Source organism: Periplaneta americana, chromosome 4 (genome assembly GCF_040183065.1).
Source record: "Periplaneta americana isolate PAMFEO1 chromosome 4, P.americana_PAMFEO1_priV1, whole genome shotgun sequence".
Taxonomy (NCBI): domain Eukaryota; kingdom Metazoa; phylum Arthropoda; class Insecta; order Blattodea; family Blattidae; genus Periplaneta; species Periplaneta americana.
The window spans coordinates 156,034,791-156,062,090 of NC_091120.1; the positions used below are offsets into that span (position 1 = coordinate 156,034,791).

Below are 27,300 nucleotides of genomic sequence, written 5' to 3' on the forward strand. Positions count from 1 at the left end.
TTTACAAGAACAGATTACTGCTATACAGAAGGGAATGCCAACCCCAACACTACCTGGTCTTACATGTATGCATGTAGGCTAATTTATAGCATGTTTCATTCAAGAAGGTGTCATTTAGTGCTGTTAATTTCTTCCCTCCTCTTAAGAAATATGCAGGAGCCGCCACTGTTAGCTAGGTTATCTTGTTGACCAGTTTCAATCGGTGGGTAACCTAGTTAATTAACATAATATGAAAGCATATAATATATACTTTATATTCCGAAGTTGTGTAATCAAGATGAATATTATTTATTTACTGAATCTGACAGAGCTAAGGTCAGGAGGCCTTCCCTGCCATCTAGCCAGACTTTAATTGATATAATAGGCAGGATACTACAATGACCATTGACTACACAGAACATCTGTAGCATGAAATCTTCAGCTTTACTTCCTTCGTGCACTAATTAACTAGTACTTTAGATTTTCTTATGTTGAGAAATCCATTGTCTTTAGTCAGGTTTGAACTCCTAACATTTTGAACAAATAAATATGATAACAAGGAGAAGAATAAGGACTACATGAATGAAAACTTACTTGAAAGGCTCTGTTGGGTTTTTCAAGTCTTCAGGCAACAGAGGCAATCGTTTGTAGAAAAACTCCCAGTCAAATGCACCCCGAGCACCTTCATCTTGAGCACGATATTCAAATGTGTCATGTGCAATGACGTCAATGAATGGGCAGACACATGTTCGGTAGTCTTGAGCAATTGGATCTGAACAAAACAAAGATTGGTGTACATTTGCGTCAAACAGTTCATCAATTGTGTACTGCCGAAATGATAACATCATCATTCATACAAAATAGTCATGACCGAGTTAGGGCAACAACAGTGAGTGTGCTTTGTAACAGTATATTTGCATGTTTAAGTTGGTGACATCATATTGAGAAATTGTTTGCTATATTCTGATCTTAAGTAAAAAGATAAACAAAGGAAACAGTGTGTATTTTGTTGCACCAATTTTATCTACATCTACATATGTTACAAAAAAATCAATAACTTTGAGAACATTAAATTGGATTTACAATTTTTTCTTCTTGCTGCATGAAGCTGTAACAGTATATTTGCATGTTTAAGTTGGCGACATCATGTAGATAAGCCCAATGATCAAATCCTCTGTTATGCATGTGTATCTTCATTATGAATCTTCCTGGGTGGAGTTCGTATGGTACTCATTGAGCGTATTTCGAATCTCAACTCTGAGCAATCTGATGGCATCATGGTGTTCTGAATTTCAACGATGATGTCACTGATGCTCCACTGGTGTCGCACCAGTTCCATCAGCTTGCAGAGGTGGTGGCAGTCTCAATCAGCCGCCATCAGTGAATCTGATTGGTTCTTGTATAGGGCAGGAATTACCAGACGAATGACATCGTGCATTGTTGTGTCATGGCGGTGTGTTCTACTTTGGTTCTGCTGTATTGTTTGTAATAAGCATAACGTAAAAACAATATGTTAATGGCTTATGAACGAACATGTCAACAGATAAGTTATTACTACTGTTTCAAGAAATAAATTGTTTATGCTCTCTTTTCTTTGAACGAGATGACAGTACGGAAATTTCGCAAAATCTTGCTAGCGTAGCACAGACAACAATTTGTACAGCCGCCATAATAGCCATTGAACTTTCCAGCAGTTTTGTTCCTATTTTGCTGCAGCATGACGTCATTGTTGTCCACCGGTCCGGTAAGATTCAGAATACGCTGATGGCTAGTTTATCCCTTGGTCAGTTCCTCCTCCCCCCCCCCCTCCACTGAACCATCATACATAACCTTAAAATAAATCTCGAAAGGGTTAACAAGAAGGATAGAGTGTAAAATAGAAGATGTTGAAATGAACCTCCCCAAAAGGTCCAGTAAACAAGTCAGGTTCTGTAACAAGAAGGATTAATTTCATAACAATACACTTAATAAGTTAGGTCTTGGACAATATCACAATAATGCTTCTCAAATCTCACTCATTCCAATATAGTAGTAAAACAACATATAATCAAATCTGACAATAGATGAAGCAGTATTTACGTAAGCTTAATGCACATAGTAAAATCCTAATAGTGAGTACCATACGAACTCCACCCAGAAAGATTCGTTATGAAGACACGAATGCGCAACAGAGGATATGATCAATGAGCCTACCCACATGATGTTGCCAACTTAAACATGCTAATATACCGTTACAGCTTCATGCAGCAAGAAGAAAAAATTGTAAATCAAATTTAATGTTCTCAAAGTTATTGATTTTTTTGTAACATATGTAGATGTAGATAAAATTGCTGCAACAAAATAGACACTGTTTTCTCTGTTTATCTTTCTTACATAAGATTAGAACAGCGGTTCCCAACCTTTTTTGACTGACGACACACTTTACTGAATGCCCATGATATTGCGACACACTTATTTGTTTTTCTTAATAATAATATAATAACAACAACCAGTCCTTTTCTTCTGGAGAGAAAGGTGGTGGAACTCTGTGTAGAATATTTTATGATTACTGTTCACTGTACGGAAATTTTGTCGTTTTTAACCTCGTTTTCGTCCAACCAAGACTTTCAAGGTCTAAGCAAAATTAAAAACATAGTTATTCACAGATATTTCGGTTCCATGATGAAAAATGCAACAAAAAGGTGCTGGAATGCTGTTCCAATACATTCCGCCAGAAAAAAAACACTGATAACTTCTGTATAGTGTCGGACATCCAGTGTTGTAGATAGGTCGATGTTAACATGCAATCGAAAATTCTAAAAAAACAAGCAGGCAACTTGAGTAGCATTAGAAAAAATAAAGGTAGGCCTATGTGTCAAAAATCCCAACCTATCTATGTTGGATGTCCGATAAAAGATTTTTATTATCATTTTTGAAAACTCACCTATTTAAATTAATGTGAAATCTGCGCTTGGTGGGTTGCACAAAATTTCCCTATACGTGGCCTTATGGTTGACAGGCCAACATGTAAATCATATTCAAGAAGCAGCAGTCTGTTACTTTGTTTAGATTTCACTATTTTCATGGTAGGAAATGCTGATTCACACAAGAATGATGTTGAAAATGGCAGCTCTAATTATCTTTTTAGTTTATTCGGCACCATCGACTGATTTGAAAAAACATTTCCGCAAATAAGACACTCGGGATATTGTTTATATTCATCTCCACGCCACGTAAAACCATATTGCAAGTATTCATCACTATATTTACAAAACGACAGTATGTTTTTGTGATCCCTGAAGGGAATTTTCGCTCACATTATTTGAATTCGCACTGCTGTCATCTAACCCAGAACTTGATTCAGATTATCGTTCTCGAATTAAATATTTGTCCATGATAAAATCTAAATAAAGCACATTTGATAAAATAGTCGCACGTTCACCCGCTCACACATATTTACTGAAACTGACCAATATGTTTTGACAATTTTTAACTCTTGTTTATTACTAAGTGGGAAGAGTAAACGAATTACTAAGCATTGTTCCAGGTGTTCACTTTCATTCAAATTATTGCCTGGCAAAAAAATTGAACTGTGTATTGTTGGTGTTCACGTTTCATTGGTAAAGTCTGTCTCAAAATAAAATGCACCATATCAAAGACTTCGTTTTAAATAAAAAATAAGTTGTCAAGATACTTTCTGGATGGCATAAAATCTATTTTTGAATTCTAAAATTTCGCGACACACTCCATGAGGGCTACACGACACACCATTTGGGAATCTCTGGATTAGAATATAGCAAACAATTTCTAGGTACAGTAGTAGTAGTAGTAGTAGTAGTAATTGTTGTTGTTAGTCAACTGTCCGAAGACAGGTCTGAATCTCACAATTGACACCAACATGGCACCACTTATGAGGCAACTAGGCCAAGAGATAATGAAGTAGGGTCGCCAGTTCCTTTCTCCCTCTATTGCATACATCGCTGATTAGCTACATATTACATAATCAGACTTCAGATGCATACAAACAATTATTCTTCTTCTGACACATATTGTAAAGTGAGATGTACTGCCTGATAATAGATGCACATATCAGCCACAACTTCAATCAGAGGTTAGGTACAGTATAATCCCTCTTAATTGGCACCAAAGTTCTGGATACAAGATTCTGCTGAATAAGTAAATAAATATATAAAAAAAATTACATGTTCGTATTTTATGAGCCAAGTGAAGCTTATTTCTCAATCACTTCATCATAACTAAATACCATAAAAACTGAATGGATTTTCTTTATTAAAACACACCACACAACGTAAATAATACGCCAATTTAAGGTTTGAATATTCACTGAACATGAAAGTTCGCGCGAACTTCTTAATGTTCCAACACTGACAGCACAAATTTACGCAACACGACAGATTTAAACATCTCCCTCCCCCAAATAAAAGTGCCATTATTTTGGTATTGCTGGTTAACTGGGTGCCAGTTACGAGGTATTTTACTGTAATATTCTGCTCCATTTGATTCCAATAATTTCCAGCAGGACTGCCAGATGTCCCAGACTTTAATAAGAGGAACTCTTGTATTTCAGTGGCATCAAGTGACAAATTGACTGGTAGTGATGGTGGCAGCGGCAGAAGCAGTAGTAGTAATCATTTTAACAGATCAAAAACTGTGATCGAATTTTTATGCTCTACACATGATTCTCAAATATAGAAACATTCTTTGCTTCTACTGATTCAATGTGAACTATAACATCTTATTATTTGAGGCTGTTATTTCCCAAGGAACATGTATCTACAGATAAGAATAGTCAATGCCTTGTGTACTAACACAATGGTGAATGTGAACCTACCTAGCAGTGGAGGCAGCCAGTTCACATTGGCCTCTGTGTGGGAATCGAGAAATATCAACACCTCTGCAGTAGCTTTATTCGCACCTGCCAGACGTGCTCTGATCAGCCCTGATCTCTCAGGCAAGTGTATAACTTGTACTTTTGGAAGATTCTTCGCTACATAGTCATCTAGAGGCTTCTTACAATGTTCTGCAACATAGCAATGTCCTCAAGTTCAAACAGCAATTGAAGACCTCCCTCGAATAAGGATGTAACCACGTTTCAGGAGAAAAGAAAATAATTTCAGGGGCATACTCGTAAGACCTATATTTATGAGCACAATTATTTGAATAATAAAGAATACAAGTTTATTCAGCTATTGGATGCATTCATTTATTGTTACAAATGAATACTTCAAATTACTTTTTCCATTGAGTTGCATATTTAATTGATTTGAAGTTACACCCTTTTTCGAGGGAGGTCTTCAATTAGTCCCAAAATAAATCTCTTTTACTTATGTCATAAGATTTAATTAAATTTCATGCTTTGATTATATCAGTTGATCATAGGCTGAGACAGAACGATTTCCTTGGAGAGGCACAATAGGATGAAATAAGCTTATTCATAAATAAGTATTCTTATCATAAGCGTATGAATGTGTCAACACACACAAAAAAGACAAACACATACATATACACAAGCCGTACCATCACCGATTCTGTAGGATGCTTCATATTTGTCCACTTCACCACTTGTTATCGCTTGTATGGTCACTAGTTACAGCAGGATTGGGCAGAATTATGCACTCTGTGCTTGCACAGTGTACTACGAGAGAAGTGTGCTTATAGAGTGCACGAAAACCGATTTATTCAAGTTGCGGTACGTACTGTATTTATTTTTTTATTTTATTGGGTTATTTTACGATGCTGTATCAACATCTAGGTTATACGTACTGTATGTTTCAAAAGAAAATGTTATTCTACCGAACTAAATAAGAACACAAAGTAATGAAACACTTCCTTAAACACAAAACAAAACATGTCTGTTTCACACTAATTCATATTACTCAATTTCTCAAGATTTGGAGAAACTGTATTAGCACAAGCTATCCGAAGAACTGCTGTTAAAAGCCCACCATTTCTTGTTTAAGATATGTTTATTTTCGTAATAGAAAATAACTGTTCACATCTATAAGTGGAACCAAATAAACACAAAACTTTCTCACACAGCTTATGCAGATTGGGAAAGCGTCCTCCTGGGAATCAGTCATAAAACTGCATAAGACTAGATCTTGAATCATATTTTGCTCGCATCACATCGCAGGTCAATCAATTCACATTATAATGAAGGGGGCACGTTATCAATAATCAGTTGGAATCAGAACATGTAGCAAAAATATGCAAATCCATTTCCAGGCAATCTAAATCGTGGAACCTTGATGTAAATTCCTCTAATAGACCGGATAGAATACATGCGTACTTTTCGAAATTTTCACTGTTCAAAATTCTATGCGCTTAGATAAGGATGGGAAATGATATATTTCGCCCTTTTGCATTTGACGTATCCATAACAACAATTTCTCCTTAAAAGCTACAATTCTATCTGCAAATTGTGTATTAAGAATTTCTTTTCCCTGAAGTCCTAAATTTAGCTCATTTAAAAGCTGTAAGATCTGTTATAGCTGCTGGCACACTACAGCACGCTGCAGCGCTCGCACTTGGAATTCCCTGTGCGCACGGAGGGCAAATGCACTCAAACGCCCATCGCTGAGTTACAGGTTGAACGTTGTCCTCATCACCAATGGTGCCAACTTACATGCGCCCTTGGGGCCAGAGCCCACCCAATAATTCGTGTTATTATTACCATTATTATTTATGAGATTTATTTAGTCTAACTTATAACTCAAGTGTTTGAGCCCACAATATATTTTCCAAAAGTTGGCACCACTGCTCGCCACCCATAATAATAGCAGATGCAGCAACACTTAACACTATTATCCATATTATTAGCAGTTCTTCATTATTGCTAATACATATACTTCCACTTTATTCTATACTTTTAAATAAGGAACAGATATCCAATGAACTCATTGTCACGTAAAGTGAACTGAATGAACTCTCTCTAGAAAATGTTTCAGGCTTTTCCCAATTCTTTCTTACCCATAGTATAATAAGATAAATCACATTAATGAATGCCTATATTAAAAACATAACATTTATATAAACGTTGATACTAAAAGCACATCGGTTTTTCTCTCTCATCATTTGCAGCATCCCCATCATGAACATTCAACTTGACGTGATTATCACTCAGTACTTTGGTCGATTCCGTGAGAGCTTAGGTTTACATGTGAAGGAATTTCTTTTGTATGACTCCGCTCTGTTTTTCCTTTGTTTGTTTGTGCCTTTTCTAATTGTGTATAGGTCAAGTGTTATGAATAATCTACAACGAAGATATATTCAAAGAGTAAATTAGGTGCAAACATCCTTTTAATAGCCATGTGAACAAGGAACTGCCCGAAGTGAACTCAGACATTCACAGGAGATTTGTCATTTTTGTGTCTAAGGCTGTACATTGTGGTAGTGAGCAATGAACAGCGAGATGTACTGCATGAATACCATATAAATTAAATTATGAATTATATTAGACCTATGCATTTTCTTGAACTTAGAGCGCCTTTTTCATTTTAATTGACTTCTTTACCTGCCTATTGTGCTTTTTTTAATGTATTAATTGCCTTTTATGCCTGTCTATTTTAAGTAATGCATTATAAATGCCTAAACATCCAAGATCTAGTGATTACCATCTAAAGCTATCTTTATGTGTCCAGCACAGAAGAATCGTTACAAAAGAACACATGACATAGAGGTAAGACAACAATAATTTTATTCCGGGTCCTTCTTTCTTAAAGGATTACAAGCCAATAGTCCTGCCCCACTTGATATGCATGCACAATAATCTACAGAAGCTATTATTTTTATAACTTTCCGTTCAATAGTATGATTCTACGGTATTTCTGTTTATTTGACAAGAAAGGAATACGCTTATAATTTCACTACCAATCATTTTATGTTTTAATGTTTCCATCACTTTTAAGCAGTGATTTTTGTAAATATAAAAATAATATTATGAATGATTACAACATAATACTACTGCTTGGATATGTTTACATTATTAAATCATAAAAGAATATAAATGTTTTACAATTGTTACTACGTGGTTTATGGGCACAAACGTCAAGGTATATTTGAACAACTTAAGAAATGTTTTTAATTATTGCAGAAAAAAATTGATCAAGAAACAGACACTTATGTTTCATTCCCTTCGTAAATATTGTTACCCCATTAAAAGATAATAATATTTAACGTAAACTGTATAGACATACTTATTTTTATAAAAATCCCTTAACACATTACTCTTCGGAAATGACTAGGTTTTATTCGCTGACACCGAGAATTACCTTCAACAATCTGTCCTCACTTAGAACAGTCATAATATAAATATCTCCATAAGAAAGGTGGCCCTACGCTCCCCACAGAGAGACGCAGGACATTGTATCTATGTGTATCCATAAGAAAAACTGAAGTCCCCATTTTTAAAGAAGCTGGTAATATCAGAGCAAAGACTGTAATAAATAATAACATCTTAGAAGAAATATGGTGATATAAATATTTAGGATGTCTCATTTCTCTCTTTGGGTCTGTGCATATGGTAGTTATACTTAGTACCTATACCACTTGCCTTTTGAACTGAAGTCATCAACTAAAATTATTTCCTTGAGGAGATGTTCCGGTGACCTGTTGATGACGCTGACCACAGTTCTCAGAAGTGTGCTCCAGTGTTCATTGTGAAATGGTACTATCACACTCACTGTCGGTAGTTTCGCCAGATATTTCTTGTCTTTACAACTATAAAGGAAAATATAAATTTAAAATACTTAAAAATCACTGTTCTTTTCCTCACCTCAAGACAAATGCTTTTACAACACAAGGCAAGGAGGAAGAACAGAAAGATGAGGAAGGAGAACAGAAATACTAGAAAGAATAATATAAAGACGACGAAAAGCAGAAAAAAGAGGAAGAATATAAAGACAAAGAAGAACAGAAACGCGAGGGAAAATAATAAAAAAACGAGAAACAGAAAGGCCACAAGGAAGAATACAAAGAGCAGAAGGAATAAAAAACTAAGAGGAAGCACAGAATGAGAATGAAGAATAGAAAGGCGAGTAGGAAGAACAGAAACACGAAGAGGAAGAAAAGAAAGACGAAGAGGAAGGACAGAAAGGCGAGAAAAAACGAAAAGATTAAGAGGAATAACAGTAAGACCAGAAGTAATAGAAAAACGGACAGAACGACGAGAAAAAAGAATAAAAAGAAGGGGAATAGAAATACGAGAAGGAAGAGCAGAAAATCTTAGAGGAAAAGCAGAAAAACAAGAAGAAAGGGAAGGCGAGGAAGCACAGAAGAATGACAAGTCCAGGAAAACAAAGAGGAAGAACAGAAAGGCGAGGAGGAAGAACACATATTCTAGAAAGAATAGAAAGGCGAGGGAGAAGAAGAGAAGATGAGAACAGAAAGGTGAGGAGAAAGAACAGAAATGTGAGGAGAAAGAACAGAAAGGTGAGGAGAAAGAACAGAAAGGTGAGAGAAAGAACAAAAAGGCGAGCAGAAGCAACAGATAGCAGAGCAAGAATAGAAAGACAAAGAGGAAGAACAGATAGGCGAGGAAGAATAGAAAAAAGAAGAACAGATAGGCAAGGAAGAATAGAAAAGCGAGGAGAAAGAACAGATAGGCAAGGAAGAATAGAAAGGCGAGGAGAAAGAACAGATAAGCAAAAAAGAATAGAAAGGCGAGGAGAAAGAACAGATAGGCAATGAAGAATAGAAAGGCGAGGAGGAAGAACAGATAGGCAAGGAAGAATAGAAAGGCGAGGAGGAAGAACAGATAGGCAAGGAAGAATAGAAAGGCGAGGAGAAAGAACAGATAGGCAAGGAAGAATAGAAAGGCGAGGAGGAAGAACAGATAGGCAAGGAAGAATAGAAAGGCGAGGAGAAAGAACAGATAGGCAAGGAAGAATAGAAAGGCGAGGAGGAAGAACAGATAGGCAAGGAAGAATAGAAAGGCGAGGAGAAAGAACAGATAGGCAAGGAAGAATAGAAAGGCGAGGAGAAAGAACAGATAGGCAAGGAAGAATAGAAAGGCGAGGAGGAAGAACAGATAGGCAAGGAAGAATAGAAAGGCGAGGAGAAAGAACAGATAGGCAAGGAAGAATAGAAAGGCGAGGAGAAAGAACAGATAGGCAAGGAAGAATAGAAAGGCGAGGAGAAAGAACAGATAGGCAAGGAAGAATAGAAAGGCGAGGAGGAAGAACAGATAGGCAAGGAAGAATAGAAAGGCGAGGAGAAAGAACAGTTAGGCAAGGAAGAATAGAAAGGCGAGGAGAAAGAACAGATAGGCAAGGAAGAACAGATAGGCAAGGAAGAATAGAAAGGCGAGGAGAAAGAACAGATAGGCAAGGAAGAATAGAAAGGCGAGGAGGAAGAACAGATAGGCAAGGAAGAATAGAAAGGCGAGGAGGAAGAACAGATGGGCAAGGAAGAATAGAAAGGCGAGGAGGAAGAACAGATAGGCAAGGAAGAATAGAAAGGCGAGGAGAAAGAACAGATAGGCAAGGAAGAATAGAAAGGCGAGGAGGAAGAACAGATAGGCAAGGAAGAATAGAAAGGCGAGGAGGAAGAACAGATGGGCAAGGAAGAATAGAAAGGCGAGGAGAAAGAACAGATAGGCAAGGAAGAATAGAAAGGCGAGGAGAAAGAACAGATAGGCAAGGAAGAATAGAAAGGCGAGGAGGAAGAACAGATAGGCAAGGAAGAATAGAAAGGCGAGGAGAAAGAACAGATAGGCAAGGAAGAATAGAAAGGCGAGGAGAAAGAACAGATAGGCAAGGAAGAACAGATAGGCAAGGAAGAATAGAGAGGCGAGGAGAAAGAACAGATAGGCAAGGAAGAATAGAAAGGCGAGGAGGAAGAACAGATAGGCAAGGAAGAATAGAAAGGCGAGGAGGAAGAACAGATAGGCAAGGAAGAATAGAAAGGCGAGGAGGAAGAACAGATAGGCAAGGAAGAATAGAAAGGCGAGGAGGAAGAACAGATAGGCAAGGAAGAATAGAAAGGCGAGGAGGAAGAACAGATAAGCAAGGAAGAATAGAAAGGCGAGGAGGAAGAACAGATGGGCAAGGAAGAATAGAAAGGCGAGGAGGAAGAACAGATAGGCAAGGAAGAATAGAAAGGCGAGGAGGAAAAACAGAATGGCGTGGAGGAAGAACACATAGGCAAGGAAGAATAGAACGGTGAGGAGGAAGAACAGAATGGCATGGAGGAAGGAGAGACAAAAAAGAATAATAAAACAAGGGCAAAAAGATGGAAAGACAAAAATTAAAAACAGAAAGGCGAGGAAGAACAGAAAGACGAGTAGGAATGACAGAAAAGACGAGATGACATTGAAATATAAACAGGAAGAAAAGGCAGAAAGAGGAAGGCGAAGGAGCTCAGCAAGACAACAAAGAATAGGACAAGAAAAAAATGAAAAGCAAGATGGAAGAAGAGAAAAACCAGAAGAGAACAGAAAGACAAGTTGAGGAAGGGCAAAAATAAAGAAGAAGAAGAAGAAGAAGAAGAAATAAAGTTTGAGAAGGAAAAGAATGTGGTTATTTATTGTGAAATTCGTCGAGTGTAGTAATATTTAATTTACAGAGTATAATAACTTGGAACCTGCTGCATTCTAATGCATTTAATTTTTGTCGGAAATGTCATTAGGACTATTTATATCTTAATCGTCCACGAGTACTTTTAGCTGAACAAAGGCCAATACATTAAACATTAAATTTCAGTGAACAATAGCATGTAACAGCAATAAAGAAGATACGCAAAAACAAAACTATTCAGCTGAAACAACAGCCATGAACAAATCCATTCAAGTGATATAATACTCTTGCCGTAACACACATTTGCTCAAGTGTGACTACTGCTAATACAAAGAATAGCAAACATGTAAATATTATGCCAAATGTAACATACTGCACGAATTATGCCATTTGTATCCCCTCTGTCTAATTTTCATCATGCTTAGAATTAAGCTTCATATAAACAGAATAGTAGTTTGAAAGGAATGTAGACATGTACGGTTTAGTCATTAAGAGCAGCTACACTAGCAGGCTTGTGTTTTTTCCTTAGATCCTCCAGGAAATTTTTGACATAGTATCTTAAAAGAGGCCATGTCGAACTCTCTTAAAATCCGTCTAATTTCATAATCATCTCATCATCTAACAACATAGGTGCTGTTAGCGAGGGAGGGATTAGGAGGAACTGTCCCCCCAATATTTTGCCTAATTGTACAATAATTATTATTAATCTTCTATATTTCATTATTCAATCAGGAGTAGGGATATAAATAAATAACGCCTTCAAACTTCATATCTATAGTATAAAGATTTTATAGTTTTCTTCTTCTAGTGTCCCTCCCCCACCAAAAAAAAAATATAGCTAATGGTGCCAATGCCTAACACCACTGAGTAAACAGCATAAGAAAGCATTTTAAATAAAATACAAAATATATTAATAATACACGACATAAATTTATAAGAATCACAGTGATTAGCAAGAAAAAAGGAGACAGAGGATCCAGAAATAAAACAGGTATCAACTTCAGCACTACCCTTCCATCCTTTGAAAGTACCATATTTGTCAGTGTACAAGACGCAATTTTTTGCTCACAAAATAGGCCTTAAAATGGTCATCATTTTGTAAAACTTTATCTAATTTATTTTCTTATCTTTTTACTTACATTATTTTGTCTTACTTGTTACACACATATATTGGTATTTCGTAAATTTATTTTACATATCTATATATTTTTGGTAAGAAATATTGCATCCAAGGTAGAAGCTGAAGTTATTAACTTGTTCAAATATTTCATTATCTATCAATATTTTGGAGATAAATTGGAGATTTATCTTTCGAAGAGGTGGAAAAATTCAAATATCTTGCAGCAACAGTAACAAATATAAATGACACTTGGGAGGAAATTAAACGCAGAATAAATATGGGAAATGCGTGTTATTATTAGGTTGAGAAGCTTTTGTCATCTAGTCTTCTGTCAAAAAATCTGAAAGTTAGAATTTATAAAACAGTTATATTACCGGTTGTTCTGTATGGTTGTGAAACTTGGACTCTCACTTTGAGAGAGGAACAGAGATTAAGGGTGTTTGAGAATAAGGTTCTTAGGAAAATATTTGGGGCTAAGAGGGATGAAGTTACAGGATAATGGAGAAAGTTACACAACGCAGAGCTGCACGCATTGTATTCTTCACGTGACATAATTAAGAACATTAAATCCAGATGTTTGAGATGGCCAAGGCATGTAGTAGCACATATGGGCGAATCCAGAAATGCATATAGAGTGTTAGTTGGGAGGCTGGAGGGAAAAAGACCTTTGGGGAGGCCGAGACATAGATGGAAAGATATTAAAATGGATTTGAGGGAGGTGGGATATGATGGTAATCTTGCTCAGGATAGGGACCAATGGCGGGCTTATGTGAGGGCGGCAATGAACCTCCGGGTTCCTTAAAAGCCAGTAAGTAAGTATCATTATTTTGGGCCTTCTACAATTCATCATTATCCCTCCATGTATTGGGCCTAGTCACCCATTAGTCTCTTGTCAACGTTTTAATGGTCTGCCCAAAGGCGTATATGAAATGCAATTTAAATTGGTTTTATTAATTACAAAATTTTTATTTAAAACATTCAGATATTTTCTGCTGGTTTTGTCTAAACAAAGATTAAAAATCAGGGACACTTTTGTCGAACCTCACTGTTAATTTCTGTCACTAGTCTTCCTAGTGTTTTCTCTTTGCGTATAATTGTTATTCTTATATTATAAGGATTTGAATCACCAAAATACACTCAATTTAATAAAATTATGTGTCTTGTAAACAAAAAAAATGAATACCCTTTTAAAAGTTTAGAGACATGATTGTAAAGATAACTTACATAGAAAACACTCCCAAATCTGCAAAACTTTCATATAACAGTAAAACAGTCTATGATTTATAATGAAAATGGAAGTCCTCACACAGTCTACACATTGGATACAGTACAAAAGCACATGAGGACTAGGAAGAAAGAACTTTACGTCAGAACTTCAGAAATAAGAAAGATGGGTGAACACGTATCATGCTCCAGAACTCACCCTTTATGCCTGATGTCTGGCAAGGACCTGTTCAGCGCTATTTTGTCACTAAGATATCCATTGAAGCCATTCACTTTGTACAGCTCTTCTTTTTTGGCATTCTCGCTTGCAGACAGAAAGGCACGCTTTCCTTGTTCACCTATGCCTATTTGTTTTGCTTCAGCTTCAATTTGTTTATAGTTATGCCAGTCTATCTTCACGTTGTCACCCACAGCTTCATGCTGTAAAGAACTTTATCATTACCACGAAATACACTATAATACAACTGAGAAATCTTCAAACAAAATAAATAAAATGAATCAAAACTCTCATTTCTATTAGACAAAACTGTCTCTTTTTTTTTGTCCAAAAATCTCCTCTGAGCAGCCCGCAAAATCACCTGACTTGAATCCAATGTATTTTTAGAACAGGGACTACCTGAAGAGTGTTGCGTATGCAAATTCAGTAACTGCTGAAATTTAACTACCAAAAAAAGTAGTAGCTGTATACAAAGACACTCAAAGAATAAATTGTGTGTTTAAGAATGTACGAGGATTTCTGATGATATGGTTACAAATTACTTGCATTAAAAGCTAAGAATGCCAACAACAGATAGTAGATGGGATGTGATTTTCATTGGGAAGATAGCTAAGCCTCATTCACAAGACTGAGGAATCAAACAATAGAGATCTTAAGCACATGGATTGGACAATGCATTTTGTAAACTGTGCACTAAAGTGTAAATAACAGTTAAGACCATTAACAAAATACTGTCACTATTTTGTTTTGACACCATTATCGGCCTTATCTGCCACTTACATGTTATTATCCATTCTCCAGCCCATGTGGCTCAGTTGTTAGATTTCGGAGTCTTATAAACCACATGTAGAAACCCTCCCAAGGATACCACTTCCACTATATACTATAGTCGTGATGCTGTTATTCCCGGCGTGACTCCTCCTCTTTGATTACATCTTAGGAAGTGAAGGCTCTATAAAGTCTAGGTAGGTAGTATCATTCGCAATTTTTGTTCTTTCGTTGCCAAGCTACCATACGAGGAATCTATTTGCCACACCGTTAAACATTATCATGTCGTAGTTTATGATAATAAATAAAACACACTGTAATTCAGCAAATAATTGAGCGGCAAATAACGTCTTCGTGTGCTTTCTGCGAACGCCAATGAAAGAGCCAAAATGGCGGGCGATTATATTATTTATCGAGCCTTAAGAAATGAATAACGTCTTCATAAGTGAATCACAAGACGCACACGTTTAAATGTAGCCGACCTGCAACGCGATTGGCTGCCGGAAATTAGAGTGACAGGACTATATATAGCATAATTCGCGGGTGCTCGTGTAAAGGGTGTTAAGTCAAAATGTAAGGTATGTAAACTTCTCTCCTTTGGTACTGAACAAAACCCCTTTGTCACAAAATATGGAGCACTGTAACTGCAGCATAGATGGAAGAATGACTTAACCCCTTTAACACAAGAGAAAAGTAATTGTGGATAGTTCAAATCTGTACTTATTCCAGTTTAGCCAAATCATACTTAACCCCCTTTACACGAGCACCCGCGAATTGTCCCACTCAAACAGTTAATGTCAGCAACCATTCGATACTCAAGCTTACACTTCACTGCATGTTTGTTATTTTACTTGCGTGTTTAATACTCCCCAAATCTGACTTGATATTGGCTGCATTTATATGACAAATAAATGAATATGTATCTGCATGGAGTAAACCTTAGTACCCTTTCAAAGTTTAATTTGTTAGCTTTCCTAGGTTTGTTTGGAATTATTTAGGAAAACAATAGTTTGGCATGAATTTCGAAGAAGCGTAAGATCAACTCGACTTTCTAGTTAAAGTTAAGATTCAAACTTATAACTTTAACCAGGGGCGGCTTTTGGGGCAGTGCCAGTGTGCCATGGCACCACCAATGAAAGAAACAAAAAATAATACCCTAAAAAATAGTTGTAATAATTTATTTCTACGTATTTTATTCCAATTTCATTTGAACGAGCGCGCGCACAGATCGGGACGCACTCTTGCAGTGTTTTTTCGAACGTTGGAGCCAGTTCTCTGTGGCACCGGGTAAGCCCATATAACACTGTACAAAAGGCTACTGGTTCTTATGGCGGAGACTGAGCCGAGTTCAATTTGACTCAGTAGTTAAAATTCCGCCCGCTAGAGCGCAGTAATCCAGAAATTCCGCTAGATGGCAGGGTTTGTTGGAAAAGTTTGGCAGGAAACCGTTGTCTCAAGAGCAGACTTACACGAAAAGTTCGGCGCCAAATCTTAATGCAATGTTACCAATTCAAAACTAATGCACACAACTTGGATTTGAAAGTACAAATTACTATTCATTTAACTGTATCGAATGCAGAGAAAGTCAGTCATGGTTATTTTTAGAAAGACAACTACGTATTTCCTCATATTATGTAACACTATTAGTTAATTTAGTGTGATATTTGTTTTATTTCGCGGCAAGTAAATATCGTTACACTGTTGCTAGTATTGATGATTTTGTTAACGATATATGAGATTTATGCAGGACATGAACATGTGTTATTCAAGCTGCTGCCTTGGATTCATCGGTCTGTTTAAGTGAAGTGTAAACGTTTTCATTTATTGTCTGTATCACCGTTCATTTCGTGTGTTTTTGCCAGTAACTTTACGAGTTCTAAAAGTTATTTATATTTTCCATTTCTTTCCTTAATTCTAGAAGATGAAATATGTGATACTTTCGAGGAGACAATCAAAATTTTGAAATTGTTAATTACAATGCCCATCTCCACTTCTGAAGCTGAGCGATGCTTTTCTATGCTGAAAAGAATAACCACATTATTTCTTAGAAACACTATGAAGGAAGAAAGATTGAGTGCTTTAGGAATGTTATCGTGCGAAAAATCTTTCGTATGCAAGATTGAAGGTTTCAATGCAAAAGTGATAGACTTGTTTGCCAACAAAAAGGAACGACGAATGGATTTCCAGTACCGTTCTTTTTAATCCAGATGCAGATGTCTCTCTCTCGGAGTTGGATTGGCACTTTGGTGAGTACATTGCTTGAAATTTAAAGATGTTAGCGATTAGTTAAATTCCTCTCTTAACATTCAAATGATAAATTTTATATAAGCATATTTTTAAGTTAGAAAAGCGTTTATTGCTGTTTTTGGTTTCATATAGGCCTACTAGTTGCATTATTAACTGCACACCTGGTAAAATAGCTCGCTTAATTAATTTGTTTTATTTAACATAATGTAAACATGAGCTGTGATTATCACCTTTCACTTGGTGATTTGCGTGCAACCTTCTTACATTTTTGGCACCACAACCAGAATGTCTCACCGGCCGCCACTGACTTTAACTAGAAAGTCGAGCTAATCTTATGCTTTTTCAGAATCCATGCCAAACTATTGTTTTCCTAAATAATTCCAAACAAACTTTGAAAAGCTAACAAGTTAAACTTTAAAAGGGTAGTAAGGTTTACTCCATGCAGATACATATTCATTTATTTATCACATAAATGCAGCCAGTATCAAGTCAGGTGATGTAACTTTTGGAACTGAACTGAACTAAGTGCAACAGTGGATAATTTTAAATAGTTTAATTTCAGAGTATTTACTATAAACTCCGATCTAAATATGAACAGTTGAGACCACTACAACAGTCCCTCCTGTGTTTTTTGTCTCAATATTGTTTTCCTTCACTAGTCCACATTCAATCAAAGCTATTGTACTACTCCCCATGTGACTATGAACAATGGGAAGGAAATGTTATAAATTGCTATCTGTTCAGTTATTGTCATGCTGAGACAGGCTACAGGGCATGCTCCCACTTCATAAAGATTTTGTAAATGATCATATCCATATGGCTATCATGAGATATATAATGTTATAGCAACAATGTGGGAGGAAAGCAAATGGTCACGGAAAAAATATCCTTCCTTTATGATTGTGATTAAAAAGGAAAGAATTGAGAATGTGCAGTGTGAGAACTATTCTCTGCCATTCATCCTCCTAACTCTGGCTAGTCCTATTATAAATGCTCGAAATTAACTTTTAACATAATCATTCTCCCGATGTAGAAAAACTAATCACAAAAAATGTTTAAATTAATAAAAACAAATACAGTACTTCAATAACAACTCACAGAAATTTAACTTACTTTGGGTGGAACAAATATGCGTTCGGGTGCATTTGGCTCATGACCAGGAGCAACTGGTCTTGCCCCTCGTACATCAAGAGCATCATTCCCGAAACCAGACAACTCCATGTTGCGAACATAGCGGAAGATGACGACTGTTGTGGCTACAGTGAGACCAGCAAGCATAAGAAACTTGCACACACTCTTCACACTCCGACGCATCATGCTAGGGTCCTCTTCCTGTAGAAACAGTATAATTACACCTTATCACCTTTTCCATAACATTCAATTACACTTTTTCTTCTTTTTTTTAACATTTTTGGACATTTGACCATATGTTTATAATGCAACTTAATTTTGTAAGTAGAGTCATTCACTTGCTAAAAGTCTTAAATTTTGTTCAATACAGTAAAGTCTCAATTTAACGTATCTTGATTCATCAGACTTATGATTTAATGTACAATTTTTGCGGACATTTTTATAATTATATTTTTATTTCCATTTATTATTATTATTATTATTATTATTATTATTAGGCCTATTATTATTTGTGGTCATCAGCAGAAGCATGCCTTAAGTAGTGACATTAATGTCCTGTATGGGGCTGTTATACGAATTTTTTTAGTTGGTTACTTATTTAACGATGCTGTATCAACTACTAGATTTCAAAAAGGTGTATGACTCGGTTAAGAGAGAAGTTTATATAATATTCTTATTGAATTTGGTATTCCCAAGAAACTAGTTCGATTAATTAAAATGTGTCTTAGTGAAACTTACAGCAGAGTATGTATAGGCCATTTTCTATCTGATGCTTTTCCAATTCACTGCGGGCTAAAGCAGGGAGATGCACTATCACCTTTACTTTTTAACTTCGCTCTAGAATATGCCATTAGGAAAGTTCAGGATAACACAGAGGGTTTGGAATTGAACGGGTTACATTAGCTTCTTGTCTATGCGAATGATGTGAATATGTTAGGAGAAAATCCACAAACGATTGGGGAAAACACGGGAATTTTACTTGAAGCAAGTAAAGAAATATATTTGGAAGTAAATCCCGAAAAGACTAAGTATATGATTATGTCTCGTGACCAGAATATTGTACGAAATGGAACTATAAAAATTGGAGATTTATCCTTCGAAGAGGTGGAAAAATTCAAATATCTTGGAGCAACAGTAACAAATATAAATGACACTCGGGAGGAAATTAAACGCAGAATAAATATGGGAAATGCCTGTTATTATTCGGTTGAGAAGCTTTTGTCATCTAGTCTTCTGTCAAAAAGTCTGAAAGTTAGAATTAATAAAACAGTTATATTACCGGTTGTTCTGTATGGTTGTGAAACTTGGACTCTCACTTTGAGAGAGGAACAGAGATTAAGGATGTTTGAGAATAAGGTTCTTAGGAAAATATTTGGGGCTAAGAGGGATGAAGTTACAGGAGAATGGAGAAAGTTACACAAAGCAGAGCTGCACGCATTGTATACTTCACCTGACATAATTAGGAACATAAAATCCAGACATTTGAGATGGGCAGGACATGTAGCATGTATGGGCGAATCCAGAAATGCATATAGTGTTAGTTGGGAGGCCGGAGGGAAAAAGACCTTTGGGGGGGCCGAGACGTAGATGGGAAGATAATATTAAAATGGATTTGAGGGAGTAGGATGTGATGGTAGAGACTGGATTAATCTTGCTCAGGATAGGGACCAATGGCAGGCTTATGTGAGGGCGGCAATGAACCTACGGGTTCCTTAAAAGTCAGTAAGTAAGTAGTAAGTATCAACTACTAGGTTATTTAGCATCGATGAGATTGGTGATAGCATGATGGTATTTGCCGAGATGAGGCATTGGTTATTGTGTATTATCTTACTTCTGATTGGATCTTGCCCCAAAAATGCCATTACTTTTGATTTTTGTGCTGAAATCTCCATCCCAAATTCTAATAATATTTTATTTAATGTATATAGTCCTCTTTGTCAGTTATCCTCAGAATTGGAAATTATAACTTGATCGTCTGCAAAGAGCAGTGTATTTAATGTTAAGGTACTGGTTATTATGATTCCTGATGTATAGATTTGGTTCCATTTGGAAATGATTTCATTCATGTAAATATTAAATAGGCCTAGTGTTGGAGATAATGGGCAACCTTGTCTAACTCCATTATTAACATTTTTTTTTTTTTCAGATATAGGCCTACGATCATTTATTTTGACACTTATTTTATTGTCAGTGTAGATTTCTATTATGTTTTGAAATAGCAGAGTTGGTATATTTTTTTCTTGTAAAATGTCAAACACAAGGTCTCTTCGAACCGTCAAAAGCTTTCACAAAATCGATAAATACTATGTGGGTTTCTAAATTAAGTTCTCTTCTTTTCTCTAATAGTAATTTGATACTGAATCATGGATCTATACATGGTCTTCCTTTTCTAAAGCCATTTTGGCACCCTAGAAGGAAGGTTTCAGCATTTTTTTTTTTTAGTTTTTCGTTTAAAATTCTGCTAAATATATTATAGCACGTGTTGAGGATACTGATACTGAACAAAGCATTGTTGTAGGTGTTAACTTTCATTGCAATTATCGCCAGGCAGAAAAATTAAACTGAGCACTGTTGCAGGTGTTCACGTTTCATGGTAAAGTCTGTCTCAAAATAAAATGTATTGTATCAAAGACTTCGTTGTAAATAAAAAATGTGTTGTATAGAGACTTTCTAGATGGCATAAAATTTATTTTTCATTTACAAAATTCTGCGACATACTCCATGGGGCTGCGCGACACACCAGTTGGGAACCCCTGGTGAAGTAGACATGCAATCATTTTTCAAATAAAATCGATCAATTTCATAATGTAGGCTATTCAGCAGGATGCTGATAACATGTAATCCACTGTAGCCTACAACTAGAGTTTCTCTAATAAATGAGGGGTACTTTGATTGGTGTTCATTACAGCTGCCTGTCACCGGTAGTCAGGGTTGGGGTGTGATCAGTATGTGTTGCAAAGCTGAGTCTTGTGCGATGGTATTAACGATTTTAATTTGCTTTGTTTATGATTTATGGATATGCAGTATAAAAGAATGTCTTCCAGATTAAGACAAATAGGACATCAGAAAAGTGAAAGAAACATTACTCATACTACAGTACTGGTACTACCTACCTAAAATGTTTAAACAGTTCAATGAAATTGATACTGTTATTCAATTACTTTTGATTTAATGTTTGCCTGTAATTATTAATTCATTTACCCGTATTCTCTATGGTGATAAATTGATACAATGGTACTGAAGTACTTCCCTTTATTATGTAGGCTACATATACATTGGAATCATAAATTTTAGGCAATTTTTACCAAATAAAAGCAGGTTTACAATAGTTTATATGTAGTAAAAAATATGATTTGTACGTTTTGATATCTGAACAATTAAAAAATGAACAAGTATGCCCTACATGATGCCATTAAGAAACAGACTCCTTGGCACACATTTAACTTATAGGCTAGATCTATAAATTAAAAACATATTCAAAATATTCCTTTTTTCACCCCAATAACGTTTATACAGCCTATAATTAATTCTATAATGTGTTGTGGTTGTGATAAAATTATTGAAAATTTGTTTATAGCGCCACATTGGCAGTGATAAAAGTGTGCAATATTCGTTCAGTGGCCGGTGGATACTTTATATTGACAGAGTTCCTTCATAAAATTAAAAATAGGAAAGCTAACTGAAGTCTCAAATACTTAGGCTACAGCAGAGCCATCTTAAATTAACTGGCTGTGTTAACAGGCATACACTACAAAGAACATTTTAGGGCCTAGATTTTTAGACTCTTCTGATATGTAAAATTATGTTCATTAACACACTTGGCACCAGAAAAAATTTCAAATTGGATAAAACGTGAGTGACAAAGAAAGATCCCGACAAATTGGTCATTAGGACCTATACAGTTATGAGGGAGCTTTTCACCAAAAAAAATATATATATATATATATATATATATATATATATATATATATATATATATATATTCTTAGTTCTGGTGCAAATTTATAAGTGTCCTATTACACTCTCAGTTGTATGTGAAATTTTTAAATCCTATACTGAGCTACAAAAATAGTGTTACATTTTATCGGGTCTATTGTAATAGTACTGCAAGTACGAGATGATAACACATGTAAGATGTCGAATTGCAACGACTGCAATTAACCAACTTAAATTATAGTCTTCTAATTCATAACCTATTACGACTAATAATAAGTTAGTATATAAACGAAGTACATACACTTCACTGCTTCAAACTCAGACATATAAGCAGTCCCTAGAGGAAAGTTCGTCACAAGAGAAGGTTATGGGGTAACACATGGTATGCAAGCAATGAGCCTACGAAAGATTTATTTCTCCTTTAATGTAAAGAGTTCGGGAAGCCAGGAGTTCTAATTCAATTAACCTAAGTCCAGAACTATTGTAACACAAGTTAATATGACGCTTGTACAAAAGTTTTACTTACCTATGTGTTTTGATATCATAAAGTGATATAGGCCCTAGTTATTCCACATAAAATTATTTTCGTTTCTAGAAGACACGTTGTCACATTAATCTCATTTTATCACCATCAACTGGCTTATCACTTACCAAATATTCGTACTGGTTTATAAAAAGTACTTATATATAATAAAACAAACTTCGAACAGCATTAATCACATCGTTAGAGTGCACAATTGCATTTATTACGCTATTAACGCGACTAAACAGAAGTAGTAAAGCTACGAATGAGTAAATTAAAACTGATAGCGCTTTATACTAATCACTAGATTTACCTGTCAGCTTTGGCTATGTGGCTTTCATCCCACGGTTGAATGTGGAATGACAGCATTGGTAACTCACATCAGTTCGCACTGCTGCGTGACTGTCTGAACGTTATTATGATAACATATCTTATGATTAATGAGCATGTTCACTCTGCACGTGTGTCTACACATCGAAATGAATAAAAAACAATTAAACAAATACTATTACAACCACTCTCCTATAACACTACTTGCAAACGCACTGTAAAACACCAAACACTACAGAGGAGCCCAAACACTGTTCCCCTCTTCTGGCTCCTCTCGTGAATACCCCTCCTCAAAATACATCCCTTCACACATGTTCATTAACTCACCGCAAAAATATCATCGTTGACTTTCCTAGCAAAGATAATATAATGAAGATTGTGAACGTGAAAAGTCTTTCACTTAAAATTCATAATTCATAAACATTTTTGTTTCTTCAATGATGACTTACACATTAATTAAAGTATTCGTATCTTGTAATGTTGAGATGGACTGAGACAAATATATATTGTAATATAAGGATACAGGAGAGAAATGATCAAACTATATAATGAACATCCTACAACCCTAGTGTGCAAACCCTAGACGGACCTAGACTCAACACGGCACACCAAAATGTTAATCCCCTCAAAAACCTATGATGTGACTCTCTTAATTAATTACGTAATAGAATCAAGTTAATAATAATATAATTATTATTGTCATCATTATTATAAAAGAGAAATCGACTCTTGCATTATCTTATTAACAATTCATGAACTTTAATTCACTGTAGAAAATACACATTTCTATTACTAATATTAAAGTAAATAACTCTACTCATACCTTCAAGTGATACTTGGGCTGCTTAGTTGCACAGAGATAGCTGATCCGTGGTGGAATCGTTGACAGTGCAAGCCTCATTTCTTCACTGATGGATCTGAGTCTCTCCCTCTTTGATGTTTTAATTTCGTTAACAAAATTTTCAATTTACTGGGAACCATAGCAGCATTACTGAGTTTTTCACCTCACACAACACACTCGAGGATTGGACATGTTTTGTCACCACGCTAAGAAAACCCTAAGATAAATAATTATCACTAAATTACCGGTGCACTACTTTCTGTTTCTTTCTTTCGGATCTCACTACTTGCACTCGCGTACGAAACACTCCGTACAAATAACTTGTCCATCTTCAAAGTATAAAAGTTTGATATTAATAGCAAACAGTAAAACTATCTAACAATTACAATTTTACGACCACTTCGGAGCACAACTGTGATAGAATTGAATTTAACTATTGTTGCTTAGAGACCTGAAAACAAATGATTGGTGTCTTGTGATTGGCCATCCAAATGACCAATCCCATTCGTCAAAATTTTTTCTCACACCGCCTGCTAGCGAAATTTTAAATTTGGAGAGAGAGAGAGAGAGAGAGAGAGAGAGAGAGAGAGAATAGCAAACAAATATAATCAATTAAATATGAATATTGTTATAAAAATAAAATGTAATAATTAAGCAACGTTCACTATCAATTATAAAACAAAATCTTAGAAGATGACCTTAAAATTATACTTATAAATAAAAGATTTTATTTAAAATTAGCATATCCTTAATTAAGGCCTTCTGAGTGGTATAAATGAAACTGTATAATCTGCTGGGAATCTTTAAGAATTTGCGAGATAATTTTTTGAATTTCAAAAGATATTGATAATTGTTTTAAAAAATTATATGTAAATTTTGGTAAAGAACTCCGAGCACCAAAAAATAAACCTGTCACTGACCAATTGAAGAGAGGGATGTTATACTTGGAACTAAGGTAGGGAATACAAGGTTCATAAATGACCCTCTTTTCCTGATCAACCTGATGAGCTTGGTTTAGATCTCTCTCCATGCGTATATTTGGATCTATGATAATAGCCTTTTGTTGTTGCCTGTTTATTGCTACTATATCCGCTCTTCTGTGAGAATCGTCTTCAGAAATGCAGTGGACCTCTTCATGAACTTCCCAACCCTTGTTCCGAAGAAGACAGGCGATAGCTCCACGGACTCTATGATGCCTGTTGTTATGCAATAACTCTCCTTTCTGACAAAAGTCCAACACGTGGCCAAGAGTTTCTGTCTGGTTGACGGCAACGGGTCGTGCTGAAAGCTCTGCCAGGAACGGAGCGCACTGCAGTAAGGTTGCAGGACATCTTGATTGCATTAATATATTCAGGATTCGAACGATCTCTTTCACAATTCATCACGTAGATGTCTGCCAGTAGTTCGAGGTGTTATGCTGGCTTCAGGAATTTTCAGGTGCTTGAGAGTAGTTTTCTTCTCCTCTTCACTATTCCTGACAAGGAGACGATCATCACTGACTTGTGAGAGTCGTTTACAGATGTTAAAATGCTGAATATTAGCTTCCCATTCAGCCTTAATAAGTCCTAGGCCACGTACTTTTTTAGAAGAATATAGCATGTCATTAGGTTTATTAGGAAGATATATCATTTCTTTGACAGCACTTCTAATTACTTTATCTAGATCTTTAAGGAAGCGGTCAGGGAGCTGATCAAGTGGAGCACATTGCAAAGGATAGATGAGCCCAGGCCATATATATTCATTCACAATCTTCAATTTCTGATCAGGCTTCAGTAATGGAGTTTGTGTAAGATTGTTAAGATCACATGTTAAATTTGTTATAATTTTCTTTTTATCTAAGTACTGTATATTTTGTCGCGAAAATCAACTCCCAGATATCGAATTGTTTCAGATTTATCATCAGTACACTGTATAGCTGATCCATGAAGTGAAATGAGAGCTCCTTTAGCTAAAATACCTCTTTCGAGACTTATACACTTGCTTTTAATAGTGTTAATTTCAAGACCTAGTTCATCTAATTTACTTTCAGCCATATCAATGAGAGCTGTTGCTGACTTTTCATCTTTTCCAGTGAGAGCCAAATCATCAGCAAATGCGAAAGCACTCAGGTTTTGAAGATCATTGGAAAATGTAAAACCATATTGTTTGCTAATTTCATGATGTTAAATTTTCAAGAACGCAATTCAGTGCCAAATTGAAAATTATTGGAGACAATGGAGATCCTTGAGCAATGCCTCATTTTACGCTTATTGGCTTGGTTTTTGTGTGGTTAGTTTCTATTTGAATTGTATTATTAGTTAATAAGGAACCAATCATGCAGAAACATTTCTTGAAAAATCCTCTGCTAAGGGTAATCTGACACGTTTTATTGAACCTGTACATGACATTAAGAGAGTTTAGTAACTCAGACATACTGTCTGCGAAAATTGTAAATGTTTTAAAAAATGTCAGAGGAATCGGGTTGTCATTTATTGTAACAAATATCTTAAGGTTGTGAAGCTGTCAGTTATTGTAAGAAATGGGAAACTTCAAACTTGGCGACAATTCCTAGTCAGGTCAGTCATGCTCCCAGCTTCTGACAAAGTGGCAGGCAGTAAAGTAATAAAATATACATCTTGATTACACAACTTTTAACACTGTTCAGAGTTCTGAAGATGACCCATAAATAGGTCGAAATATGTAAACGAGGTACGTTGAAATTTAACACAGGAAAGTCTTACCATACATATTCCGAAGTAATAAAATATGTTCCGAAAGGCCTGGTTATGGTACACAAAACACAGTGTTACAAAGAAACCGCACCAAGCCAGCGCAGCAGTAGAGGCGAGAATACAAAAATTAATATATCAATAAGCAAACAACGATATAACAATGTTGAGTAAATAAATTATTAAAAAATACACTTAATTTCTTTGACAACATAAAATTCGCAGCATGTAATAAAGAATAAATAAGTACCATCTTACTTAAAATAGACAATTTTCTTACTTTCATTTTAACTGTATTAATTTCTTATAATAATAGGTAAAAGTTCACGTAACACCTTTCACCTTGTGGAGGAATGCCAGTATGCTGTATCACACCAGTTGCAGAACACTGGTCTATAAATCGAAAATAAAAGCTTATATATGGGCACCATAGTTCACCTCCCTTCCAATGAAAGTTACAACATTTTAAACTCAAATCAAATAATGCCATTAAGTACGATAGATACTATAAATTATTATTCAAACCCTAGATGTCAAAGCATTTTAAATCATGACGAGTACCTTGAACTGTTACAAGTTACATAGTACGGTACCGGTAGCGGCATCAGTGTCACCAGGCCTACTGGTTTTGCAGTAGATCTCGTTTTGTTAGAAATCTACTGATCTTCTGAAAATAAACAAATTAGACAACTATCTTGTTCTTTGTCCTTTCGCAGTTTATTTTCAACAAAACCTTTATTGAAATGTAATATGAATGGAAACT

At 35.6% G+C, this 27,300-nt stretch overlaps 1 protein-coding gene across 2 annotated transcripts in view; it reads right to left on the reverse strand.

The window, feature by feature from the left end:
* LOC138698339 (putative polypeptide N-acetylgalactosaminyltransferase 10) overlaps positions 1-23,264 on the reverse strand; it is an 85,926-nt gene extending 62,662 nt beyond the window's left edge. The window contains exons 1-6 of one of the 2 annotated variants that reach the window (XM_069824188.1): positions 22,972-23,264; positions 18,182-18,400; positions 14,036-14,256; positions 8,531-8,697; positions 4,811-4,999; positions 574-751 (exon numbers count right to left, since the gene is read on the reverse strand). In XM_069824188.1, the coding sequence (XP_069680289.1) occupies positions 574-751; positions 4,811-4,999; positions 8,531-8,697; positions 14,036-14,256; positions 18,182-18,385 (959 nt within the window). In that variant the 5' untranslated portion in view covers positions 18,386-18,400; positions 22,972-23,264. Of the gene's footprint in view, positions 1-573; positions 752-4,810; positions 5,000-8,530; positions 8,698-14,035; positions 14,257-18,181; positions 18,401-22,661; positions 22,925-22,971 lie in introns of those variants that run through there. The other variant, XM_069824189.1, reaches the window with a different exon arrangement.
* Positions 23,265-27,300: the final 4,036 nt, after the last annotated feature.